Genomic DNA, 25,590 nt, shown 5'->3' on the forward strand with positions numbered 1-25,590 from the left:
TACGGGCAGTTGAGAAGAGAAACTTGGCACCGTAGCCGAGCCAGCTTCGCGCTATAAATACCGGCCGCGCCTCCCGGCTCTCTCCTCATCCCCTGCTTCTCGAGCCGCACACCTCATCTCATCTCATCTCATCATCGTCTTCCCCCCATTGCCATTCCCTCCTTGCGAGTAGTAGCAGCAGCAATGGCCAGCCTCGCCGACCTCGTCAACCTCGACCTCAGCGACTGCACCGACAAGATCATCGTCGAGTACCTCTGGTCAGTTACCTACCAGCCTCCTCTCCTCTGCTTCCCATCTCCTCCTGACCTTACGAAGAAGAAGAAGAAGAAGAAGAAGAAGAAGAAGAAGAAGAAGAAGAAGAAGAAGAAGAAGAAGAAGAAGAAGAAGAAATTCTGCAATATCGCGCCCTTATGATACTTACATTCTGCACCCATGATCTCTGGGCTCTGGCCAATTTTTCTGCCAAGTTTTTTAAAAACTTTTCTGACGAATTTTATCTGCGTGATCTTTTTTTTTCATCTCTAATAAGTGCTTTGTTTGCTTTGCTCAGGGTTGGAGGATCCGGTATCGACATCAGGAGCAAAGCAAGGGTGCGTACACATACCTCTCAACTCGCTGAACTCTCTCGTTCTTGGCTGATGAAACTAGCTGAATCTCACTGAAATTTTCTATTTCCCTCTGTTGGATGGAGCAGACGGTGAACGGCCCCATCACCGACGCGAGCCAGCTGCCCAAGTGGAACTACGACGGCTCCAGCACCGGCCAGGCTCCCGGAGAGGACAGCGAAGTCATCCTCTAGTACGACGATCTCGGTTCCCTCGCCTTCTCTAATGGTTTTATTTTACTTGCTACTGTATTACTTGTTTGCTTACAAGCTGTATTTTCTTTCTTCTTGACTCTGATGAAGCCCCCAGGCCATTTTCAAGGACCCGTTCAGGAGGGGTGACAACCTCCTTGTAAGTCGTTGCTACTACTTTTTATCTTCCTTGTTTCTTTCAAACTTTTTGTGCACCATAGATGCTGGATGCCATAAAGTAGGAAAAGTAAGATGCAGATGGGCATGGTCTTTGAAAAAAACTACAGGAAAACATTGTTTTCTGGGCACTTTTACGTTTTAACCTTGTCAAGATACTATTGTTTACCGTCGCAAAATTATACCGTTGCTAATTATCAGGGGCTTAATTTTTAAAATAAAAACTGAATTTTGTGGCTGTTTGATGTGCTTGGACATATGTGTGATTTGGTAGACAAAATAGCCAGGTGCTTGTGCCCTGCTGTATAAACACCCCAAAATTCCACCAGTTGACCTACTTGGCTCATAATTAATTGCTTATGAGACCGTCTCTTCAGAAAAACAACTTGGCCTTTCAGAAACAGTAGGTCAACTGTTTGACTAACACAAATCTTAAATACTTGAACTGAAAAATAAATAAGCTTGAGCTAAATCAGAGGCCAAGTTTCTACTGTATTTGGTGCAAAGTCGTTGGTTTGTTGATCTTTTTTCTGTTTATTACTCCTTGTAGGTTATGTGCGACTGCTACACACCACAAGGTGTTCCAATCCCCACTAACAAGAGGCACAATGCTGCCAAGATCTTCAACACCCCGAATGTTGCAGCTGAGGAGACATGGTACGAATACCTCTGTCGATATTTAAGGTTTTTTTTTGTCGACAAAATTTAAGTTTTTTGTTGTGGTGGTGTTTCATCTGAAGTTGTAGCGTTTAAAAAAAACACACACACATATATACTCTCTTTGCATCATATGGAGATGAGTTGGAAAAACAAGTGTAAAATTCATGTTCCTGGAATTACGGATTTATTTAAGCAGATACAGACAGAAAAGCTACCAAAATGGGTTGAAGGACCACAAAATTTGGCGGTTTCCACATTTGTATCCTTATCTGCTTACGGTTACGGCACTGATTAGGCTTATCTCTGAACCCAAACAGGTATGGTATCGAGCAGGAGTACACTCTCCTCCAGAAGGACGTGAACTGGCCCCTTGGCTGGCCCATTGGTGGCTACCCTGGTCCTCAGGCAAGAAAATTCTCAACAAATATGCTCTTGAACTAAAAAATTGTCCAGAATCCACTGAAGATAGATAGATAGGTTTTTCATCATGTTGATTGTGTGTATTTTGTGCAGGGACCCTACTACTGCGCGGCCGGCGCGGACAAGGCGTTCGGGCGTGACATCGTTGACGCGCACTACAAGGCGTGCCTCTACGCCGGGATCAACATCAGCGGCATCAACGGGGAGGTCATGCCCGGCCAGGTACCACTGCTCTTCCAACAACAATTTGGTTTCTCTCCTGTCAGAAATGCTCATTTGTGAACCTGATTCCTCATCCTGGTGACATGACATGACATGACAGTGGGAGTTCCAAGTCGGGCCGTCCGTGGGGATCGCCGCGTCCGACCAGCTGTGGGTGGCGCGCTACATCCTCGAGGTCCGTGCTGATACGTACTTACTGGACTGTATTATTCGCACCTCGTGTCGCAACTGACTGAATCTGGTTCGATCGATGGTTGATGCTGAACTGCAGAGGATCACGGAGGTTGCCGGGGTGGTGCTGTCCCTGGACCCGAAGCCGATCCCGGGCGACTGGAACGGCGCCGGCGCGCACACCAACTACAGCACCAAGTCGATGCGGGAGGCCGGCGGGTACGGGGTGATCAAGACGGCCATCGAGAAGCTGGGCAAGCGGCACGCGCAGCACATCGCCGCCTACGGCGAGGGCAACGAGCGCCGCCTCACGGGCCACCACGAGACCGCCGACATCAACACCTTCAAGTGGGGCGTGGCTGACCGCGGCGCGTCCATCCGCGTGGGGCGCGACACGGAGAAGGACGGCAAGGGCTACTTCGAGGACCGCAGGCCGGCCTCCAACATGGACCCCTACGTCGTCACCTCCATGATCGCCGAGACCACCCTCCTCCTCTGAGCCAGCAGCAGATGACACACGCACACGCTTTCTTCCTCTACCTCGGAGTGAGAGAGGGCGACGATGAATTTCTTTCTGCAAAACGTCTCCTGTTTCCATTTCTTTTGCAAGGTCTAGTCTGTTTTTGGGGCGTGCCTTTCGTGTCTTTCACTTTACTCGTTCAGATAAGAGTCTTCCGTGTACTCTGAAAATAATGTTCTTCTTTCCGCATTCCGATAAATGAAATCATGGAACCGGTTGTGATTCTGTTCGATCACATGTCATGTAGAGTTCACATACAGTACATGGTTCCATGTTCTCCACTGCTCTTTCCACGTCACCCCGAGCCGAACAAAATTGACGTTGGCCATGCTCTGTCCTTCTCCGTCTCTCTGCATTTTGAGAAAGTGTCGCTAGCTGCTGCAGCCATACTGTCTTATGTGTTGCAACTTGTTGCGGCCTAACGCATCTTATCTTATCTTTCCTCACTCGCTCACGCGACAACTCGACGAATGTGATACTATCTGGCCCTCTTTGACGTTGGGCCATTCTTTTTCCGCACGCCGCGTACCGCCATTCCTACTTTTTTGAGACGAAAAGTTGGAATTTCAGTTTCATGGACGGAACAAGGAAGCGTTCCGTCGGCTTCCAGCTGATCTGCGGGTAGTGACACTATGATCGATGCTTCTCCATCCGAGAATGGGAGAAAAGGGAGGAGAAATGCTCACCGCACGTCGAAATTGATCGCTACATCGACCAAAGTTATTGCCAAAGTGGTGGTCCTGCACCATTGGATTAGATTGGATGATGAAATTTATTTTGTCCGAGCATCTCGTAAAGTTTTCTGTTTGCTAGTTACTACTACTGTGAACCAAAATTGTTTCTGAATCAGACTGAAAGCAGTGGCATAGGCAGCAGATCAAACAGCGAAACGATTCAGCAGAACCCGGTTGCTCAGTGTACCCCGTCGGGTCAGGACGGAAAGACCGATCAAGATGGTAAGGCCGCGTTCGGCAGTCCACCGCTTCTTAAATCCTAGAATCTACGGAGCAGCTGTTAGCTCGCTCCAGGGATTATAACTCCAGCTCCGTCCGCTCCGGGAGCGGAGCGGAGGGACACCGAACGCGCCCTGAGTGTTCAGGTTTACCGCGTTAAGCAAAGTGAACTCGGATTTTCGCTGGTCCTCAAATTTGACAAGGATAAACCATTATTATGGTGGATTCAACCAAAACTAGACTTTTAAAGCACACGCCGTGGTTGACAGTTGCAAGATGGCCATATACACCCTTTACCGCATCAATAATACTCCCTCCATTTACTTATATAAGGCCGCTATAGAATACACATTTTGCATCTATACAAGGCCATCAACAGTAATTGAGGCAAAATTAATGATATTTTCTCATACACTAGCAACCTATTTAATACTTGCATGCATGTAGCCATAATGACAGTCAGCTACTTTCTCCAGTCAATTTCCTTACATGCATGTGGCGTATTAATGATTTCAGTAAACAAAAAGAAATCCTGACTTGCAAAGCACACATTAAATTTTACATTGGTACATGTAATTTGAGTTTGTGGCCTTGTATACAAAAATAAAGGGAGTATCAGGGTCACGAAAGAATGAAACATAAAAATTCTTCACGTTGGCACTTCAAAAGCGAAGAGGGATCCTGTGACAAATACTGTAGAAAGGAAAATAGCACAAAGGAGTCATGAAAAATATAATCACTTTTGCCCGTACACATATCAAAGGAATCAACATCATTATATTCTGATAGACAATTTAAAGTTGGGAAATATTCTTCTACTCAAACAATAATAGTATGCAAATTCACTAAATATACGTAGTGTAATTGTGTTTCAACTAATGTGCAGGTCGGAAATATAATCAATGCTTTGAGAAGTCTATACAATGATCATAACCCTTTGTTCAATTATGCAGAGGAAGGATAAGTAAAATGTTCATCATCAGGAGACAAAGACAGTTCAGGCGACAACCTGTGTGGTCTGCGTCATCCGCCGTGTGCAGCGGAGCCGACGCTAGCTCTGGTCCTCACGAGTGCCTGTTCCTCGTCAATCTGTCCGCAAGGAAGCCGATACAAAAGCTTAGGTAGCTAGCTCACGTAGCTAGCTTTGTACACAAGCGTTACCTTGAACTCATGGTCTGGATGAAGCTATCTCGGCCTTGTGTTCGGATTAAGCGCCCCGACCTGTGTTGCGCACCCCGTTCCACATGCCCGCGAGCGGAGGAGTGTAGGACAGCTGGATTGGGGAAGCAACGTCGGCGAACAACACAGCGCCACCATGTACAGCGCCTGTCCATCCTTGTTGAGTGCCCAGAAGTCCGTAACTCCAACCGCAGCACAGCCGCGCGTCCAATCTCTTCAGACTGGTACGTACCTCTTGGATGGGTTCGCCTTCCTTTCCCTGCGTCCGCGTGCCTCCAGGAGTTTTCTCCTCGTCCCCATGGGATCGTCCTCCATGCACCTGCTCCACCGGCTGCTCCGTCAGGAGTTTCCCCTCGTCCCCATGCAGGGCCGGTCCTGAGATTTTGGGGGCCCGGGGCGAAACTAAAATCCGGGGGCCCTTAACTAAAGCATCAAAATAATAGACTATGAAGAAAGTAGAAAACGATACGTGATGCAAACTCATGTTTATGTCATGCTTGAACTACAACTGTAGGAGTATATTATTTTAGGTACCGGAACGACAAAAAACTCTAGAATAGTCCTAAAGAATTTGCATCCAAAATGCATAGTTGGATTCACATTTTTAGTTCTTGGAATGACTATGGCAAGACTAGAGGAGCAAAATCCATGCAGCTGATGTGAAAAATATTCTTTCTTATATTCAAAAATTAAATACCTTCATATTTTTAAACAACAAATCTGTGGTGCTGCGATATTGCAAAGTTACTCCCACCTAGCGAGTTGTGCAAATGATTAAATTAAGAAATAATTACCAGATTGTGCCGTCATTGCTCAGCTCATATATAACCAACCGCCATGAGCAGCATCCAGAACCTGGTTCTTCCCTTGATCTATTTGATGATGAGATCTATACCAGGACCACCACATGAACATCAATATTAAACTGAAGAACTAGAACGATTAACTGTACTCTGTACAAACAAGGGACGATGTCGACTGGCCGGCAATACTCACCTCTACAGACGACACACAACAGCTCTGGTCCGCTGCTGATCTCCGGCGCGCACCCGTCGCTCCGTCCCTTGAGATCTGGGCTTCCTCCTTGAGCAAGCTTTGGTTCATCTGTCATAATCTGGGCGTGAGGAGGAGGAGCAAAGGCGGCGGCTGCTGCGTACATGATGGCGATGCATGCGTGGGTTTCTGGGTGGATCCCGCGAGTAGATGCGTGAGTGACGGCGATGTAAGTCACGCTGCATCACGAGAGCTGCTACTACTTGGGCTATGGCCCAGCCCTAATGATCTTTTTTTACTGCACCCATGAAATTATAGGCCTAATGCAATACATAATTGGGGGCCCCTCCACAGTGGGGGCCCGGGGCGGCCGCCCCCCTGCCCCCCCTCAGGGCCGGCCCTGTCCCCATGGGATCGGCCTCCATGCACCTGCTCCACCGGTTGCTCCGTCGTCCACGTGGGATCGGCCTCAGCGTGCCTCCTTGACCGGCCGCTCCGCTCTACCCATGGGATCGCCCTCCGCACGCCTCCTCGACAGGCCGCTTTCACGTGTTGCTTCTCCTCCAGCCGCTCCGTCGTCCATGTGGGATCGGCCGGCCGTTTCGTGTTTTGCTTCTCCACCTCTACGGTATCGACCGCCTCCCTCTTATCTGATATTTATCGTAGGGGTTAGGGTATTACCAGTTTGAAAACCGAACTGTCTAGATGGGAGGTACGTGTATGAGTCAGACACGAAAGAGAAAACCGAATTAAACCAATGTTTTTGACGCACAGACCGGATTAGTACCACCTTGGATTTTGGAAAAATATGCACATGTTGAAAAAAAAACTGAAAACGTAAATTCACGGGAAGAAGCGTATTGTGACGGTGAACCCACGGAGTCAATCTAGCAAAAGTGCCCGTGCGTTGCAACGGATACAAAATTATTTATGACTCAAAAAACATTTCGTAAGTATAAAAACAATAAGCTACCTCGGGCAGCGGCATGCCAAGTGGCGTATGGGAGGATCGATGTTTTTTTCCTACTTATCGATGGTATGGTGAGCAATTTCCTTTAACTTCAGGGACTGTTTCAATCACTGTTGAGAAAAGGCATCCCTCCCTTTAATAGAAGAATGTTATTGGAAAGAATTACCTGACGTATCCATTTGCGTGGAGAGCTGTGGTACCAAGGATTCGGTTACTGGGCCGAAGATTGTCTGAATAGATCATTATGTACCAATACACAATAACCGCCATTAACTCCAATATCTTTTAATTCATTGGATCTCTCTTTACTTCAGATTTCTTATACTTGGTTTATATCTTTCCACTTCCAACAGTACCAGAATATAATCCTAGTCCATGCAATTTTGAAAACCAGAAGAAATATCACAATTTTGAGGATATAGACATATATATAGTGACCATAATTTACCATGCTACATAAAAGCTAAATTTAAGCCTGGAACTGAGCATATCGATCATGGTGCGACTTCTGCACTGTGGCCTTTATCCTATCCCTGCCCACCAGAATCTAGTCATTTAGTTCATCTATATGCCATAAATAAAAGAAGTTCATAACAAACTGAGGAAAACTGAGCTATGAACTAATTAAAGGAAGCTTACACGGTTTCGAAGTGAAATTTGTGTGGACACACTTTTTTCCTTGATTTTTTTTGTGTGTAATCTTTTTTTTTCTTTTTTGCAGGAGACTCCTTTGTTGACCTAAAGAAGAATTAAAAATTAAAAAATTAGAATGAAATTAAACGGACTGCTTTCTTAGAAGGATTTGGGTGGAACCATTGCTAAGTTGATGAAAAACAAAATTAACTGAGAAAAAATAAATTAAGGGGTCGGTTTGTCAGGAGTTTATAGATGGAGTTGTTCAATTTTTTTCATTGATGTCCAGAAATACAAAATAAACTACAGAAAAATTAAAGAAAAGAGACAAAGGAACTGGAGTTCTCCTGTATAATACATGAATTTGGTATAGATATAGCTATTAGCGCAGTCACGCACGTACCACGGTACCTGGATGCTTCCTCGTACTGCATGACTGGAGAAGGTAGAGACAGCATCGCCATCATAGATGAACGGCAAGGAGAGCAGCCGCCGCTGCTCTGGCGAGATGACGGCCGCCGTGTGGATGTCCTACGGTCTCTGCGGAATGCCGCCGAGCATATTAGCAACTTAGCACGCGCACGCACGTACATGAGCCACATGCAAAACTGCACACGGTTATGACGGACACGTACAAAAGAAACCGAGAAGCCAGTATAATCAGCGCCAAGGAAGATGACGCGGTGTGGATGGCCCGGCTACATGGGAAGTAACATTGTGCTGTCGCGTGATTGTTCTGCCCGTGGCTGGGCACATCCGCATATGCCTGCAAGCTGGGAATCGAGGCGGGGTGGTTTCGTTGTGGAGATAGCCGGCGGCGACGGCATGGCCTAGTGATCTGGGCGGTGGGCTTCCCCGATCGCGCCCCTTCGCAGACGCGGAAAGCTCCTTGTTGTCACTGGCGGCCATGGCTTGTCCTCTCCGACTTCTACCACCCGGATCTCCAATCCGAGCTCCGTCGTTCCCCGGCGCGGCGCCATCGTGCTCCGTAACAAACATGCTGGCTCCCTTCGCGGGCGTTGGTCCCGGCGGCAGGCCGACTCGGTTCATGGAGCCTGCCATGCATGGTCTTCTTCCGCGACGCGCGGGCGAGCGAAGGTAGGCAGCGGGCGCCATGGCATTAGCGAGTCGAGCTCGTGGCGTCGGGGAAGAGAGGCGACGGAGGAGATCGGGACGGCGGCGTGCGTTTGGTGGCGGGTTGGGCTGCAGATTGAACGTGGTGGCCGGTCGCTCGAGTCGTCCACGATGGCGCTTGGTGCGTCGTGCGTGGCTCGTGGAACGCGTGGAGGGAGTGCTTACGAATGTGCGTGGGACAGCAGGGCCGGCGAGAGGCGCAATTTAGCTGGATTTCCGGTCGAGCCTTTCATCTTTTAACAATGAAAAATTCTGTGTGAAATCCGGGTCGGGGCACTCATGACTTCGTATTGGAATAGTTCTCGTATGATGATTATGACTAAAACGTACACGGCGACAGCGACGGTGGTGCCGTACACACTACGTCCTCTTGATGGATCAACCAATTAAGAAAACGTGGGCTAGTTGGCTGGAAACATATATGGGCCGGTGTAATAGACGGGCATACATGACTATAATAACTTGCAGAAAAAAAGTTATAATATATATAGGTAGATTAGTACCACCTTGGATTTGGATTTTGGAAAAAAAATATGGATATATTGAAAAAAAACTGAAAGCGTAAAATCACGGGAAGAAGCGTATTGTGACGGTGAACCCACGGAATCAATCCGTGCTTTATTATTACTAGCAAAAGTGTCCGTGCGTTGCAACGGGAGAAATAATTATCACCCCTAGCGCCCCCATTCCAGTTAACACTTCTTTTCTTTGTCATCATTGTCGGTAACGATGTCCACTACACGACGAACATTCCACCTAAGCTTGGAACCAATAAAGAATTGCATCACCTACATGGACAGACCAGCAAACGGTCGCGTTTGAGATACCGGCCACATGACCCACATCTGCACAATCAAATACTTGTGCCATGTGTTTATGTTATCTGGATTTTACCAATCCGTGAAGGACACAAACAAAAACTAAATTCAATTTTATTTTAAAATAATCAACACTTTTTTTGTCGGGTAACACAATCAACGCCCAAAACACTGGAGGTTGTGAGTTTGATTCCAGTAACGGTCAACTATTTTTTGCCTCATCTCCTAAACAGGGTGGTGGGTTGCCTCATCTCCTAAACAGGGTGGTGGGTTTGATTTGTTGGGCCAGATTGCACGGGCATGTTGGGAGGGCATGTTTCTTTTTTACTGGTGGAACGTTACGCGGGCAAATGTGGCAAAGGCCAAGTGGCCCAAGACTGACGATTGGTAGAATAGCCTAGCTCAATATGAGGAAACACCATGGACATACGAAATGGGAGGACCAATAATATTATACCTCCATTTATATATTATAAATAGTATATATGCCCGTGGGTTAGAACGGTAGAAACAATTGACATAAATTTAGTGAGGATTGTATGTGCAAACATAATGTTCAATGTGCTACAAATTTGGCGCAAATTTTGTAAAGATTATAAGAGCAAGGAAAACATAATGGAAGAAAAAAAATGTCATGAATTTGTGAGGTTTAAAAAATGCCATATCATTTTTACTCATAAGATGGCATGGCAACCTGCCATTGATTCCCGCACCTCCTGTTAATTAGTTTTTCCTTCTCACGATGACTTCCCAGAGTGGTCGAGCACGTGCATTGCAACGGGGAAAACAAATCATTATATGTGCGTAGTAGCCCATCCATATTGTCACTTCTCCTCTTCATCACCATCGCCGATGGTTGTCAGTCATCCACCAATTAACGACGACCATGATCAATCTCAAGGTGAGCTTGGTCATCACACTTTAACACACTGTTTTTGCCGGCCCCTTCCTTTGTCACATTGTCAACCAATTCAAGATGAATGTGGTCAATTCCATGGTGATGAGTTTGGTCATTGCACTGAAGCATGTCGTTCCCGCGAGCACCTCGCTATACTAACTTATAGTTTCATGGACAATGATGGTGTTCGTTGCGGTGAGGAGAGTAATAGAGGACAGGTGGAGGCTGCGCCATGCGCGCATCAGCAGAAGCACATGGACCACATATCCAAACCAATGCTAGATGCAAATTGCGCTTGTATAATTCACTTAACATACAATCTTTCCCTAATAATATACATATTTGAAGGTCTAGGCCCTACGGAGTACAAAAACACACGCGACGGACCGAGGAACATTCGAAAAATCATAAGGAAAAAACGTTACTCCCTTTAATTAATTCCCAGTCAATTGTGCAACGTTCTCTAGTACTCCCTCCGTTCCTAAATATAAGTCTTTTTAGAAATTCAACTACAGACTACATACGGAGTAAAATGAGTGAATCTACACCCTAAAATATGTCTAAATACATCAGTATGTAGTCCGTAGTGAAATCTCTAAAAAGACTTATATTATGGAACGGAGGGAGTATTTTTTAAGCATGTACGCCCTTGCATCATGCGTGGGCAGCCATATTGTTTTTGCCGGCCCCTTCCTTTGTCACATTGTCAACCAATTCAAGATGAATGTGGTCAATTCCATGGTGATGAGTTTGGTCATCGCACTGTAGCATGTCGTTTCCGCGAGCACCTCGCTATACTAACTTATAGTTTCATGGACAATGATGGTGTTCGTTGCGGTGAGGAGAGTAATAGAGGACAGGTGGAGGCTGCGCCATGCGCGCATCAGCAGAAGCACATGGACCACATATCCAAACCAATGCTAGATGCAAATTGCGCTTGTATAATTCACTTAACATACAATCTTTCCCTAATAATATACATATTTGAAGGTCTAGGCCCTACGGAGTACAAAAACACACGCGACGGACCGAGGAACATTCGAAAAATCATAAGGAAGAAACGTTACTCCCTTTAATTAATTCCCAGTCAATTGTGCAACGTTCTCTAGTACTCCCTCCGTTCCTAAATATAAGTCTTTTTAGAAATTCAACTACAGACTACATACGGAGTAAAATGAGTGAATCTACACCCTAAAATATGTCTAAATACATCAGTATGTAGTCCGTAGTGAAATCTCTAAAACGACTTATATTATGGAACGGAGGGAGTATTTTTTAAGCATGTACGCCCTTGCATCATGCGTGGGCAGCCATAATGGACCGGTCGATGATGCTCATTTAATCACGATGTGTGCATGCAGCGCCCACAATTCCCGGGATTTAATTTCCTTCACCCTATACAACCTTCCTTCCCGTGATGTATGTGCATGGCAGCTTTTCCTTCACAATTCTGGGAATTTATTTTCCTTCAGCCTACAATCCCTCCTCCACGTGAGTGTGCATGCATGGCCCCGGGATTTATTCCTTCATGGCAGCCTCACAATCCTGGGGATTTACAATTAATTCCTTCATGGCAACATCCTTTTGTTCCCTCTGCCTATTGATCTTTCAGGTGGCTTGCATATTTCAAGTCATAACCGTATTTAAATTGGTGGGTCTGGATATGAAGTACCGAGGTGGTACTATCTTTGAACAAATAATCTCTTATAAATACATAAGGGGGGATGCTAGCTCAGTTGTGTGCTCCCTTCGGCAGTTAACCTCACGTTGGGAGTTCGATCCCTGACGAAAGCACATTATTTTTGCGTCCCTGTCGGACTGCATCGGTTGTGGGCCGCCATTTCAGCCGGGCCGTCTGCCACAGCGAGGTCCATCGATGGGCTGAGGCTTGGGCGAGTCGGAAAGATAGTTTTAAGGAGTTTTAGCGAAACTTTTAGTGCGCACGTACAATCAGAATCATATTTTAGTACCACCTCGCGTATATATAAGGGAGAGACTAGGAAACATGCCCGTGCGTTGCAACGGAAGAAAAACTAAGCAACGGATGGGAAACACATCACTCTCTCCTTAGCCCAATAAGCACCCACATCAAATACTCCAGCATGAAGAAGAATTGTGCTTTCAGTGAAAGCATCTTTGCAAAGTGGCTATTTAGTGTATGAATTGTTTAGTTCATGGTTTTTCTTGTAATCATAGCATCACATCCTAGCCATCTCTGCAAAGCGGCTACGAAATGTATAATTTTTTCAGTTCACGGCTTTCCTAGTAATCAATATCACATGACATTCTAACCATGTGTTTTTTCCATCTTGATAACACTAATTCATAGAAGAAGGCATATCGTTGGGTGGTATCTTATTTGATATTTGTACTCCCTCCAATCCATATTAATTGTCGCTGACTTAATACAACTTTAAGTATTTTTCTATTCGAAGGACCCTGCATCTCCTGTACATTTTAAGTTTTTAACAAATACCTACATGCTGTGCCATGACAAAATAAAGTCGTAGAATGGTATGCATACAATTTAGAAATTATAGAACGTGCATTCGATTCCAGTGAAATCACTAACTACTGTAAATTACAAATAAAGTAATTCTTAGATGACCAAGGATACAAAAGGAAAATACCAGTAAATATCACATATGGCAGAGCAAAAAACAATTACCAGCAGTAGCATTCACCTGAGAAGAGAAATAATAATTGATATAAACATATGGAAAATCCAACCATGCATAGCTCAGATTAGCTGTTTACATTTATACCGCGGTCAAAATTCATTTTGGTCACAAAAAACCTCATCCGAGATTGTGTCGCAACAGATTGCTTGAAGTCGACCATTGACTTTCGGATTTAGGACCAGTCTTTCTGTTGCTGGAAGTCAGCCACAAGACTCGGCATCGATTTATGCTAACAATGTATACATAACTACTGCTATCTAGTGTAGTTTATACCCAAAAAGCTATGAAAGCTACAGGGCACAAGGAAGGGTGGACAAAATGAGAGGTTTGGAGAAGAGCGATAAAATTTTAACAACTTGCAAGCACCGCGAGCTGATCCTAGTTTGCAAGTATAGTGGAAAGATACATATGATTGCATTGGCATTAAAACTAATGTTCTACCTGGCAAGTAAACTGGCTGTGGATCAACACGTGTAGCAAGTGGAAGATCTCAGACTTGCAGTACACAATTTCTGTGTTTACTAATAGGTATCCATCTGCAGTCCAGGGTCATATTTGAACTCCTTATAACACGCTCATTTGCCTGACAATAAAACAGGAAACATGAATCAGCTATTATGCATTAACTGCATTTTTACAGCCAGCTACTCTCATATCTAATTGTGATTTAACCACACAAACATTACACAATTTCATAATAGACCATGCTTAGATTCAATATGCACAGAAGAAATATGACAAATGAGCAGAATGTATGACTATGCCTACAAGATTGCAATATAGCTTAGCTATTCTCAAGACTATCACACATTCAAGCATTCGGATATGTAGAAGCCAAAAAGCAATGCTAGCAGACAAAGAAAAACCAATAAATTCAATGTGATGCTTCATATTGCACAGTGCATGCACATGCCATGAAAGACAAGCACTTTGCCTATGTATATCTGCATACAAAACTCATGTAACTTGATGCTAACAATTTATTGGGTAGCAAATAATTATAAAGGTGAAGTAAAAGGATGATTGTCAAGAATCTGAGCATCCAAGAAGGAATCTAGCCATTCCATTCATGAATCCTCCAATACTGTTCCATGTACATAAAGCAGGGGTCAAGCTAAGTACAGAGGAAAATCAAATAACAAACCTGTTTAAGTAGTTGATGCCGGATCCATATTTTTCAGTTCAGAAGTATGACAACACCGTATGAGAGGTAAGATCAGCGCTAAAACACACCATCATCAAGTATGACCACCGTAAGAGAGGTTAAGATCAGCGCTAAAACACACCATCATCAACACTATAAACCAGATCGCTCGTCACATCTCGAATCCTACTTCAGGACAATCCTACTTCAGGACAGTAAATCTGAAAGCTAAGCCCATACATTATATAGCTCACCATGGATTTTTTTTGCGGGGTAAAAGGATTGTATTGCTTAAGTATTTGTCACATTACAATCCCGAAGGGTAAGGCCTAAAATTTCATCAGGACCCGATCCTAACCAAACTACTGTGCGATCTTCTTGGCGCCCAAAGCGAGCTAGCAGGTGGCTTGCTGGTTCTGTTCACGAGTGATTTTGTTGATGGAAAAACGTCTTCCCTGTCTCATGAGATACTTCACCTGCTCAACGAGATGTCCCAGCTGTGAGCAGTCACGGGAGGAGCTATTTATCATTGCAGCAAGTTCAGCTGAGTCAGTTTCCACCATAACATCCACATGGCTCCAATCTAGTGCAAGCGACATGCCCTCCAAGCAGGCACATAGTTCGGGCTCAAGGGCTGACCAGCAGCGTTGCAATGATCTGCAGGAAGAGAACACAATCTGTCCTTGTGCATCTCGAAGGATCATGACAACACCCACATCGCCTGTACTCCCCATGAATGAGCTATCAAAATTCAATTTCATCATGCCCTCAGGTGGTTTCTCCCACGACTTGGCTATAGCAGTACACTTTGCTGGGGTGGCAGCAGGAGCAGGCCATCTAGCACACTGTTGCCCCTAATAATATGTTCTGTTGTCTGCGTTCGAATCTGCCTTAAACTCGCCAGGTAGCTGCAGGGGAAGTGCCGGGAGCCTCGAACATAGGGGAAAGGCTTCTCACGTCGGCGTATAGATAACTTGAGTATAGGAATTGGTGCCACGCATCGTTCTGTTCTTTACTTTTCTCACGTCGGCGTCAAACTGGTGTTCCCATCGTCGACTATCTCATTGACCCTGCCGCACGCCACCCGCAGCTGCTCCCACCCATCCAATTCCTCCCTGAAGCACTTCTGAGTCCGGCCATCACCGCTGCCACCGCAGGAGCATCGTCCGCGTGCTCGTATGGCGACGCGGCCTCCATCCGGCCGCCCAATACCAACGGCTTCTTTGCTTCTGTCGCCCCCTGTTGCTGCTTCGAGCGAGGCAGGCCACAAGGCCCCGCCGTCCAGCAGCAGCGCGGGTGAGGGTGGCATGCGCCAGCGCCACGAAGCGAGGAAGAGAGGGGATTGGTGGCGGGGGCGGACCTGCGGCTGCGTCGACCCGCGTGCGTGCTCTCCTCGCGAGGTGTCCTTCGGTGTTCTAGGGTTGCGTCTTTGGCAGCGACGCAGGCGAAATATAGCTGACGGGATTCCCTTGCTCTGCTCCAATTTGTAAAGAAATCTTCTCTGAGTTGTAGAGGAATTGAGATTAGAATTTATTTTCTTTAGGGAAAAAGGAAGAAGTGAGAGAAACATAAAGAGGGGGCAGCGTGCAGCAACGTGACTCAGGCGAGTCCATTAGCCCAAAAAGCCCAATGAACAAAATGTGTGACTGATAGAGATAGAGATTATAAAAAGTTGTACGTGTATGGGCTGGACCAAAGCAGGCCCAAGTCTGCCATCGTGCTACCACGGAGGCAAAAACGAATTGTTCCGTTAGTACCACATCAGTTAATTCCAAAACATAAACGTAAAAGCGTAATATGACTGGTCGGAAGCGTATTGTGACGGTGAACCCGACAAAGTCAATCCGTGCTTTATTATTAGGGATAGACTAGCAAAAGGGCCCGTGCGTTGCAACGGAAGAAAAGAGTACCACACCCTCTTAGACAAAAAATTGTCTATAATGTGAGTATTTGTAGCTACGATCCAAACAAAGATTGTCTTTGCCTACAAAAGCGCAAGTTTAAGATTTCACATGTCTTCTATTTAAACACGGCTTGCATGTAGATTTAATACGTGCAAAGAAACGGGCAAGCGATCTTCAATTTCATCTCCGATCCTAATTTTGCTGAGATGTTCATCCACAATCCGGATCGGATAAAGCACTATTGATTAAGATTGTACCCTAGATAGTATTTTTTAATGGATAACAGATAAAATAACATCATATTAAGATTCTATATATTTTTCTAATCAAAATTCATATATAACATTTTAAATTTGGGGCTACGGTTAAGAAGATATGATTATTTTAAAAAACATTTGATATGTACTGCGGGTTTAATGTCAAAAATATTGGGGTTTTTTTTATAAAATATTAGTAGGTATATAGAGGTATAGATTTTCTTAGAAGAATATAGAGGTATATATATAGATATAGATAGCACATGTGCCCGTGCGTTGCAACGTGAAAAAATTAACCTGCAAAGGAGTTGTCAACAGGATGGTCGCGACGATATTTGTCCACCTGTGATGCTGTGCACAGCAAGAGTGGGCGTGGTGGCATAGGGGGAGCGCAAGGGCAACGATGCTGCTAGGGCTGGAGAGGGGAGAGGTTGACCTCACCAAACCATGCTTCCTCACAACGTGTCCCTTCCCTTCACGTCGAAGCTTCCTCTCCAAGATGTTGCTCGTCTTTTCACCGCCAACTTCCTATTGTTTGAAGCACCTTCCAAAAACAGGTGTACGTAAGCCACCTTTTGTTAAAGAGAAGAAGAAGAATGCCCAAAGAATAAATAATTAATCAAAACCATACTTTAGAACAATGTTCGTCATGTTTGGTACCTCGGAAAGATCTTCATCATGTTTGTCATTGCCAATAGACATAAAAATATGTTCACTACCACTGAAAAAATCCTTAGCTTTCCCCAGGTTCCGGTCAATCACAACTTCACAAGACAAACTTTAAGAATCTGTATTCAAGAGGTCAAAGTGAACTAAAATGGTTGATATACTATCAAACTAACGGAGTGATATTTCTTCATAGTTTTCTCTCGACAAAAATAGACATACCTCCTCTGAACCCCTTGTGTAGTAAAAGGCATCACCGCCCTTGCTTACACATGGGCCATGAAGCCAAATTTCGACGTCATTGTCATTGCCTAAAAACTTAGTTTTCGCAACATTAGCTTTGTTGCAACGGTGAAGGGTGTCGGTCAGCCTCTCGATGGCGTTAGATCTGACGTCTCGCGATCCAGCCGATCTTTCGGCGGAGGCGTAGCACGCCCATATAATAAGTCCGAAAAAACAAAGGCATGAACTGAAGGATTGCTTGGAAGCTTGATCACTGTATCGTCGACATTGCCAGAGCTAAACATACTCGTTAGGCAAGGAGAGGCAAGTCATGCAACGCTATACTTTTAGTTCTTGCCTGACACCATCCAGTGCTTTGACCTGTTTTGACCGAATCAGAGACTCGCATGTTGCTGTTGGCCTGCCGCCGCCCGGCGTCGTCACAGGCAAGCTCGTTCATGCCATCTTCCAATCAGATCAAAATCTGAGCTAATTAGCCATTGGCCAGCAGCCACAGGCTCTCTGTTGCGGTTTGCATTGACAAAGCAAAGGGAAGATATTAGAGGCCACTCACGGGATTAAAGTTGAGGCAGTGGTCGGTGGAGTAGGATCAGGATGAGCGGCCACATGAACTCAGCGTTTGTTCATGGAGGGCTGCCCGGCCTTCATCGTTTTGGCGGTGCGACTATCAGGTGACGATGTGGGGGTGACCATGTATGCGGAACCCTCCCCGCAGCCAGTGACACATGATGGCAACGCGTACATCCGTGGTTCCGCCAGCACCTATGATCGGCTCTCCACTCCGTCGAGCTCGGCATCTCCTAGCCATCGACAGCACTCTGTGACGGGCACCGCCATCACGTCAATGAGCCCGTGCGCTTTACGTGATCAACGGCCATGCCTACAGGGTGGCCCATGCCGACGGAACCTGCCGTCGTTAACGTACCACGTGGGCGCGGGTGCCGTGTCTGGAGATCTTCTCATTATTGTCAACGATCATCATCCATTACCGTGCCGGCGCAGCGAATCCAAAGAACGAGAATCCTCCCAAAGATGTGGGCCTGTTGGCGTTGCCGCGTTGGCTTCGGCTGTTGCTACCGTCCGCTTCGGCGGCTTCGGCTGTTGCTACCGTCCGCTTCGGCAAGGGCACGCACCTGGATGAATTGTCCATGGGATCGGCCTTGGTTTATGCTGCTCATCCGGCGGCTCCGTCTGTTGTCTCGGGCAACGTATTTAAGGAAGAGGCTAGCAAAGGCAGGCGAGAGACCAGCTCGTGAGGGACTCAAATCCTGGGGAGAGACCGGATCGATCGCGACGGACGGGGAGAAACAAATCTAGGTGGAACGATTACAGATAGTGTATTAGGACTTGCAGGAGGCGTATTATGACACATGAATAGTACCACCTCGGATGTAGAAAATAATATAGGTAAAGAAAAACTGAAAGCGTAAATTCACAGGAAGAAAGCGTATTGTGACGGTGAACCCGACAAAGTCAATCCGTGCTTTATTATTAGGGAGAGACTAGCACATATGCTCGTGCATTGCACCAGGAGAGAAAAAATGTGTGTACTTAAATTAAATGTAATGGGAAGCAGAATGGAGCTAGCAGCAACCGAGTCTGAATTAAAAAGCCTTCCTCTTTGCCGCTATACAAAAAGCCTTTAGGATTCATGACGCGCCAGTCCAAAGGCTTCCGAGGCTTCCTGCTGCTGGGCGCGCGAAGGAACTTACAGTTCTCCTCTCTGGAAGCCATACGTAGCTTCAAGTAGTTGAAGGTATGTGGATGGAGAGGAAGATGAGTATATGCTGAATGTTAATGCAATCATAATCCAGATATTATTACCAGCAGAATGGTAAATTTGCTATGTTAAAATTAGTCAAAAAATGGTTTAATGGTAGCCTGTTCTATCACAAATCATGATATTGCGAAAAATGTGTGTAAGCAAAAAAGAAAAAGAAACATGAACCGCCATATTCAAATTCTATCAAACCAAGACACTGTTATTCATAAATATCTAGTGTAGATGACAAGGCAATTCAAAAGGGATGGAGAATTAAATTGGAAATTAACTTGACCCAATCTGCACGAATAGAATAGTAGTGAGGAGAACCAGTTAATTGTCTTGGAAAAACATATCAAAAAATTAGAAGTGATGGAGCGTAGCAGTAGCAGATAACCATTAATGTGTTGGAACATTCATTCACATAGTAATAATCAGTCAAATGCTAGTAGTAATGTTTCTCGCGGGACGGGCCAAAGAACATCAAAGAAAACTATAGGCACCATCAACCTAAGATAGTATCAATGTTACTAAACATCGTACCTTAAAGTGCAACATGACTGTTAGTGTTTGATAGGTTGGTATGTGCCTCCTTAAACGCTGACCGGACTCGGGTCCACTTCGGTGCCCTCCGCTCGCCCACCTCCTCGTCCTCGTTGTTAGTTAGTACCGCGTACTCCTTGCCCTGTAAGCTCAGCATCATGTACACCCGCTCCTGCAGCACCAAGCCCACTGACCCAAATTAAACTACGAAGCATCAGAAACTACATGATGTTACAGCAAGAACAACATTCAGTTCTACAGCAAAGATGAAGTCCACTCAATCATTTGCACTATACAACTTAGATATACATATTGACAATCGAAAGTGCTTCATGTAAAAAGAATTCTCAGAGGTTCTGTACCTCCAGGAGCTTCCTTTTGAATCAGAGACAGGTAGACATGGCAGATTCTGGTTTATTTTGGAGCGATTCCTACACGAAGCTCCTCGAACTGAAGAATGCCACAACAGCAAAAACATCAACTCAGTGCTTCACTATTTTCTTTCAAATCGGCTGCCTATGCAGGAAGGAAGCAAAAGGGAAGGAGGGCGGAGGGGTGAAATTTAAGAAATAAAGCTTTGCTATGTGCAACATCCATATGTTCTGAGGTTCAACTTTTTTATTTAAAAAATGGGTCACGGCTTTAAATAACAAAACTGAATCACCTAGAAATCAGGATGTCACACAATGCTAACAACATATGAAGTTTCACCCATTTTAATGTTAAATGAATAATCACTTTCTATTTAAAGGAGATACAGAGTTCAGAATAGTATGATGAATATTAAAAAAATGAAGATCAGCAACATGACACGGATGTCAGGTGGGTTGCTATGTTTTGTAGCACCAATCTACATTACCAAAATTGAGATGCTGAGAAATAGGATTAAGAATTGAAAAATCAACAAAGCTTATCAGAAGATATGAAAGAGTTACCCTAATTTTCAGACCCTCGAGTTGATCCTTTTTTTCAGATGTAGAATTCATGATATTAGGCAAGAGGATCAACGAACGCCTTGTAGACTTATATTGAGAAGCATACAATAGTAATACAATTCACCAGATTAGCAACTTTAGTCCTTAACCCATGCCACTTCCTTTGTTGATTAGCAAAGCCAACTCCAATATGTCTAGTAAAGCATTGTCCGTCTGCAATGTCCTATTTAAGAAGTTATGACATCAAATTACACATAAGAGACCACTCCAATTCTGTTGTCAAAGTGTGGTGATGTTTTAGGTCCTCAATCAAATTAAATTTGAAAATTGTCAGAATAAATTAGATAAAATTAAACAATTAAATACTCATGTCTATATGATGACCCAAGCAAGGTGGCGATCAAAGTATGTCGGAATAGCTTTATTGAGTGCTTATATATCATGGCCCAGAATATAAGGATATATTACAAAATTCACATATTAGCATCCGTTAGGACTGACGACAGATTACCAAACATCTATATCACACGTACCTTCAACAATCCATGTTTCACCGCTTTAGCAGCCAACCCCATCTCCTGCCACACCGGCGCTGCAGGTCAGAACCAAAGTAGCATCCTCCTTTGCCACCGTTCTGAGCAGCACCACCGCCAGAATCCTCTATGCTTGCCCCCTCCCTCGCTCCTCTATCCGTCTTCCACATCCGGTGCATGGGACGGAACAGGAGGCACCCCTCCTCCAAATCTAGATCGCGAGGGTCATCAGGTGAGGAGCGGCCGCGACTCTTGGGCGTATCGAGCGCTAGGGCTGGTGGGGCATGTCGCCGTTGCAAGCACGCGGAGGGTCGTGAGTCTGCCTAGGGCATCGAAGGATGGCTCTCCGCCACCACCGCCGAAGGAAGATGTGATATGCCTCCACTACGAACCCGAGACAAGGGCGAGACGGGACGACCCGTGGGCCTCGTTTTTATTCGTCGGTGGGATGTTGAACCGTTTTTTCTATATCTAGCAAACGTATTTGTCAAATCTATACCATGGCAACATTAGTACCACCTCGTTTATATGTTTTAAATTCAAATTGAAAGCGTAAATTCACAGGAAGAAAGCGTATTGTGACAGTGAACCCGACAAAGTCAATCCGTGCTTTATTATTAGGAAAAGACTAGCAAAAGGACCCGTGCGTTGCAACGGAAGAAAAAAACATAATCTTCAATGCACTGGCGGAGCTACGTGTTAGGAAAAACGACCGTGGCCCGCCCAGCCAAAGGGAGATGCAGTGGAGACAAACTGTAAATTGGGCCATCAGAATAAAAATACTGAGTCTTCCTTCGTACTGGCCCGCCCATGTTTGCTACTGAAGCTCCGCCACTGCTTCAATGGCTATGAACCTATGACCACATTTTGCTGATTTCAGCATACTATATACAATAATACTGTTGTGGTGAAATTCTTTACATTTTTTTTTGCGGGTGAAACTTCCTTCCAAAAATTGATTGTGCAGTTGGAAGGAGATAAGAAAGATAACAACAGTTAGACGTTGTACATTGTACAATTTGACTATGTAGCTAGCTAGCAAAGCTAGCCGTATCGAGTTGCCGTCTACCGGAAGTTCCTAGGCTTGAGTGCACGATGACTTCCCAGAGTGGTCGAGCCCGTGCGTTGCAACGGGGAAACAAATCCTTATATGCACATAGTAGCCCGTCCATATTGTCACTTCTCTTCATCACCATCGCCGATGGTTGTTAGTCATCCACCAATTAACGACGACCATGATCAATCTCAAGGTGAGCTTGGTCACCACACTTTAAGACACTGTTTTTGCCAGCCCCTCCCTTTGTCACATTGTCAACCAATTCAAAATGAATGTGGTCAATTCCATGGTGATGAGTTTGGTCATCGCACTGTAGCATGTCGTTCTCGCGAGCACCTCGCTATACTAACTTATAATTTCATGGACAATGATGGTGTTCGCTGCGATGATGAGAGTGATAGAGGACAGGTGGAGGCTGCGCCATGCGTGCATCAGCAGAAGCACATGGACCACATATCCAAACCAATGCTAGTGCAAATTGCGCTTGTATAATTCACTTAACATACAATCTTTTTCTAAGAATAAACATATTTGAAGGTCTAGGCCCTACGGAATACAAAAACACAAAAATCATAAGGAAGAAACGTTACTCCCTTTAATTAATTCTCAGTCAGCTGTGTCCTGACCTATGTAGTCAGGATGAGTACGTCAACACAAACAGATGGGGTTACAATGGGTACAAAGGATTGAAAATTTTAATCAAAAAATAAAAGAAGAAGAAAATATAGAACAAAACCCATCAATCCTGTGCATGTATCCAACTTCATCAAGAAGGAAAAGAAATGTAGAACCAAACCAGTCAATCGTGTGCAATTGTGCATGTAGATACGGAGAAGCAAACAAATACATGCAACGGCGAATAATCAAGCATTTATCGTTTTGTAGCTTTCTCGTTAAAAAATCCTTTTTCTAGCTCATCCCTCCTGATTTAGTTAACTTTTTTTTTAATCTCGTTGTTTGCATGGCGAGAACCAAGCCTTGGGTGTCTCCAGCCCGCGCTTGGGCACCAGCCGTCTCACGCGAAGGCAACGCGTGTCGTTTGGCCCTCCACCGCTCTTCCCTCCGACCTTATCTTCTCAGCCCCGTCCTCTCATCCTCTCGTCTCTTCCCCATACCTTTCTTCTCCCCATCCCCGATTCCCTTCTCTTCTCAGCGCCCGATGCATCGTGCACGCCGTCCCCTACCGGAGCTCCAGCCCGCCTCTCCTCCTCCCTCGTTTCTCTCTCCCCTGCCTCTCACTTCTTTCTTTTTTCCCTTGTCCATGAGCAGGAGCACACAAGGAGCCTCGCCGCTGCTGCCACCACCACCACGGACGTCTTCGCGCCACCGCCGCCTCCGAGTTCGTCAGCCGCCGCTCAGATCTGCGGTATCCATGTCCCCAAGACGCCGGTGTCCGTCCTCCGCCCCGGATCTGGCTTGTCCACGCCCTTTGTCCTCCCCTGCGACCGGCGCCGCCACCCTCCCCACTGCCTCGTCTACATGCGTGAGGACAACGATGACAACGCCACCGTCGACCGTCTGGGTCGTCCCTCGGCCTCGCTCGCGTGGGCAAGCCAGTCGTCGCCGGCGGGAGCGAACTACTCCTTGCATTTACTCTATCCCATCTGCATCTCTGTTTTTCTCACCGGACTGACGTTGAATATACCAAATTACAGGGTGTTATTTGCATAAACGAAACGTTTTCTCCTATAATCCACTTAAATAGGACGGCGGGTTCAATTACTGAAAAAACAAGGGCTTTTTAAAAAAAATGCGCAACGTACGACCGGAAGCAATGCGTTGTTTATTATTAGGGGAAGATTAGGGAAAGATTAGGAAAAGACTACGTGAGGCGTTTGGTTCCCCCGAACCGAACGGTTCGGTACTTCGGTATTTTAGATTTTACGGTTCCTAAAAAACGTGCACCGATCGGTCTCCAAAAATTAACGGAACCGAGCGTTCGGTGTTCGGGTCCATCGGTTCGGTACTCGGTGTTGTACCGAGCAGACAGAAGTTGGCTGTTGCCTGGGGCACTTCCACGCTGGGCTGGGCTGGCCTGCTGGGAAAGCTGCTACCTCGTAGCTTGTCTGGGCTGGAAACGGTAGTTCGATTGGGCTAGGGAAAAGCACGTCAGCTAGACAACATAAGAAACAACAAAAGCTAGCGATAATCTGGGGGTGTTTCAGGCAAGTCACTGCAAGTTAGAGATCAGGCTGGAATGGGCCTCCCCGTATCGGTGCTTCGGTCTGTTCGGTTGACTGAGGTTGCTGACCGAAACTACCGAACTATATTCAGTTTCTAAGAATTGTTAACCGAGCTGTACATCGAAATATTCGGTTTCGGTCACTTCGGCTTTGGTCCAGGTTAACTCGGTTCGGTCCTTCGGTTTTCGGATTATATGCCCACCTCTACTCACGTATATGTTTTAAATTCGAACTGAAAGCGTAAATTCACGGAAAGAAGTGTATTGTGACGGTGAACCCACGGAGTCAATCCGTGCTTTATTATTAGGAAAAGATTCATCAAAGCACAAGCGGTGCAGGTTGCGATGCGAACAAAAACTAATGGGCTGAGCCCAGCTAACACGCTGCAGGCGCCGGTTTGCAGAAACAGCTGTAACCGATGCCTGTGGCGCCAAATAGGAAATGCCGACTTGAGACATCCTCTTTAGCGCTACACGCGCCAGGAAGATCCAGAGCGCTCATGCGGAATTCGTGCGGACGCGGCCCATTAGGACGCTGCGTCTTATATCGCTCGTTCGGTCAGCTCTACTATTGCTCATTCGCTGGTTTTCGCTTTAGCGTTCGCAACGACCATTAGCTGTTGACCAGGCCATTGACCATTGACTTTTCTGAAAAGTTCATGAAATTTGAAAAAACTCAAAATCGAAAAGAAATCTTAGTTTGGAAAAAGCTCACAAATTTGAAAAGCTTCATAAATTTAGAAAAAAGTTCACACAAATGAAAATTTTCACGATTTTGTAAAGTTCACAAAAGTTTGGAAAAAGTTCACAAATTTGGGAAAAGGCGCATGATTTTTACAGAGAGTTCATGAATTAGAAAACTTCACAATTTGGAAAAAGTTCGCGAAAATTAAAAAGTTTCAAAAACAAATTAAAAAATAAGTCAAAAACTAAAAAGAAGTTTGCAAAAATTGGAAAAAAGTTCACGAATTTGAGTGTTCACACATTTGATAAATACTAAAAAGGAAAGGAAAAAAAGAATAACTGGCCAACGCGAAACGTATAACCACCTAAAAACCACTATAGTGTGTTATATGGGCCAAACCGTTAGTTCCTGGGGGGGGGGGGGGGGGGGAGGGGGTGCGCTAGTTGCCAAATGG

At 45.4% G+C, this 25,590-nt stretch overlaps 2 protein-coding genes across 8 annotated transcripts; one reads left to right on the top strand and one right to left on the bottom strand.

Annotated features, from left to right (window-relative positions):
- On the top strand, positions 1 to 3,196 carry LOC123098202 (glutamine synthetase cytosolic isozyme 1-2). The gene is made up of 9 exons (XM_044520124.1): positions 1 to 257; positions 551 to 590; positions 695 to 798; positions 908 to 956; positions 1,524 to 1,630; positions 1,951 to 2,038; positions 2,147 to 2,275; positions 2,376 to 2,450; positions 2,547 to 3,196. Exons 1-9 carry the CDS (start codon positions 184 to 186, stop codon positions 2,943 to 2,945), a joined length of 1,065 nt encoding a protein of 354 aa, XP_044376059.1. The 5' UTR covers positions 1 to 183; the 3' UTR covers positions 2,946 to 3,196.
- Positions 3,197 to 4,357: 1,161 nt separating this feature from the next.
- LOC123100133 (uncharacterized) lies at positions 4,358 to 9,019 on the bottom strand. 7 transcript variants are annotated; one of them, XR_006448361.1, is made up of 6 exons: positions 8,098 to 9,019; positions 7,701 to 7,799; positions 6,095 to 7,594; positions 5,893 to 5,987; positions 4,929 to 5,521; positions 4,358 to 4,612 (listed from the first exon to the last, which is right to left on the bottom strand). XR_006448361.1 is itself a non-coding variant. In XM_044522110.1 (2 exons), the coding sequence occupies exons 1-2, from the start codon at positions 5,906 to 5,908 to the stop codon at positions 5,127 to 5,129; spliced, it is 411 nt and encodes a 136-aa protein (XP_044378045.1). In that variant the 5' UTR covers positions 5,909 to 6,069; the 3' UTR covers positions 4,623 to 5,126. The 7 variants fall into 7 exon arrangements, 1 of the variants encoding a protein (XP_044378045.1); XR_006448364.1 differs by lacking the exon at positions 4,358 to 4,612 and having other exon boundaries at positions 4,623 to 5,521; positions 8,106 to 8,234; positions 8,330 to 9,019; XR_006448363.1 differs by lacking the exon at positions 4,358 to 4,612 and having other exon boundaries at positions 4,623 to 5,521; positions 6,095 to 6,741; positions 7,228 to 7,594.
- Between the last annotated feature and the right edge of the window lie 16,571 nt (positions 9,020 to 25,590).

The sequence above is a fragment of the Triticum aestivum genome, chromosome 4D, assembly GCF_018294505.1.
Source record: "Triticum aestivum cultivar Chinese Spring chromosome 4D, IWGSC CS RefSeq v2.1, whole genome shotgun sequence".
In the NCBI taxonomy this organism is placed as follows: domain Eukaryota; kingdom Viridiplantae; phylum Streptophyta; class Magnoliopsida; order Poales; family Poaceae; genus Triticum; species Triticum aestivum.

Coding starts and splice junctions, on each gene's coding strand:
- LOC123098202 (XM_044520124.1), top strand. CDS start 184: ATGGCCAGCCTCGCCGACCTCGTCAACCTCGACCTCAGCGACTGCACC. Junction 258..550: donor ATCATCGTCGAGTACCTCTG/GTCAGTTACCTA, acceptor TGCTTTGCTCAG/GGTTGGAGGATCCGGTATCG. Junction 1,631..1,950: donor GTTGCAGCTGAGGAGACATG/GTACGAATACCT, acceptor GAACCCAAACAG/GTATGGTATCGAGCAGGAGT.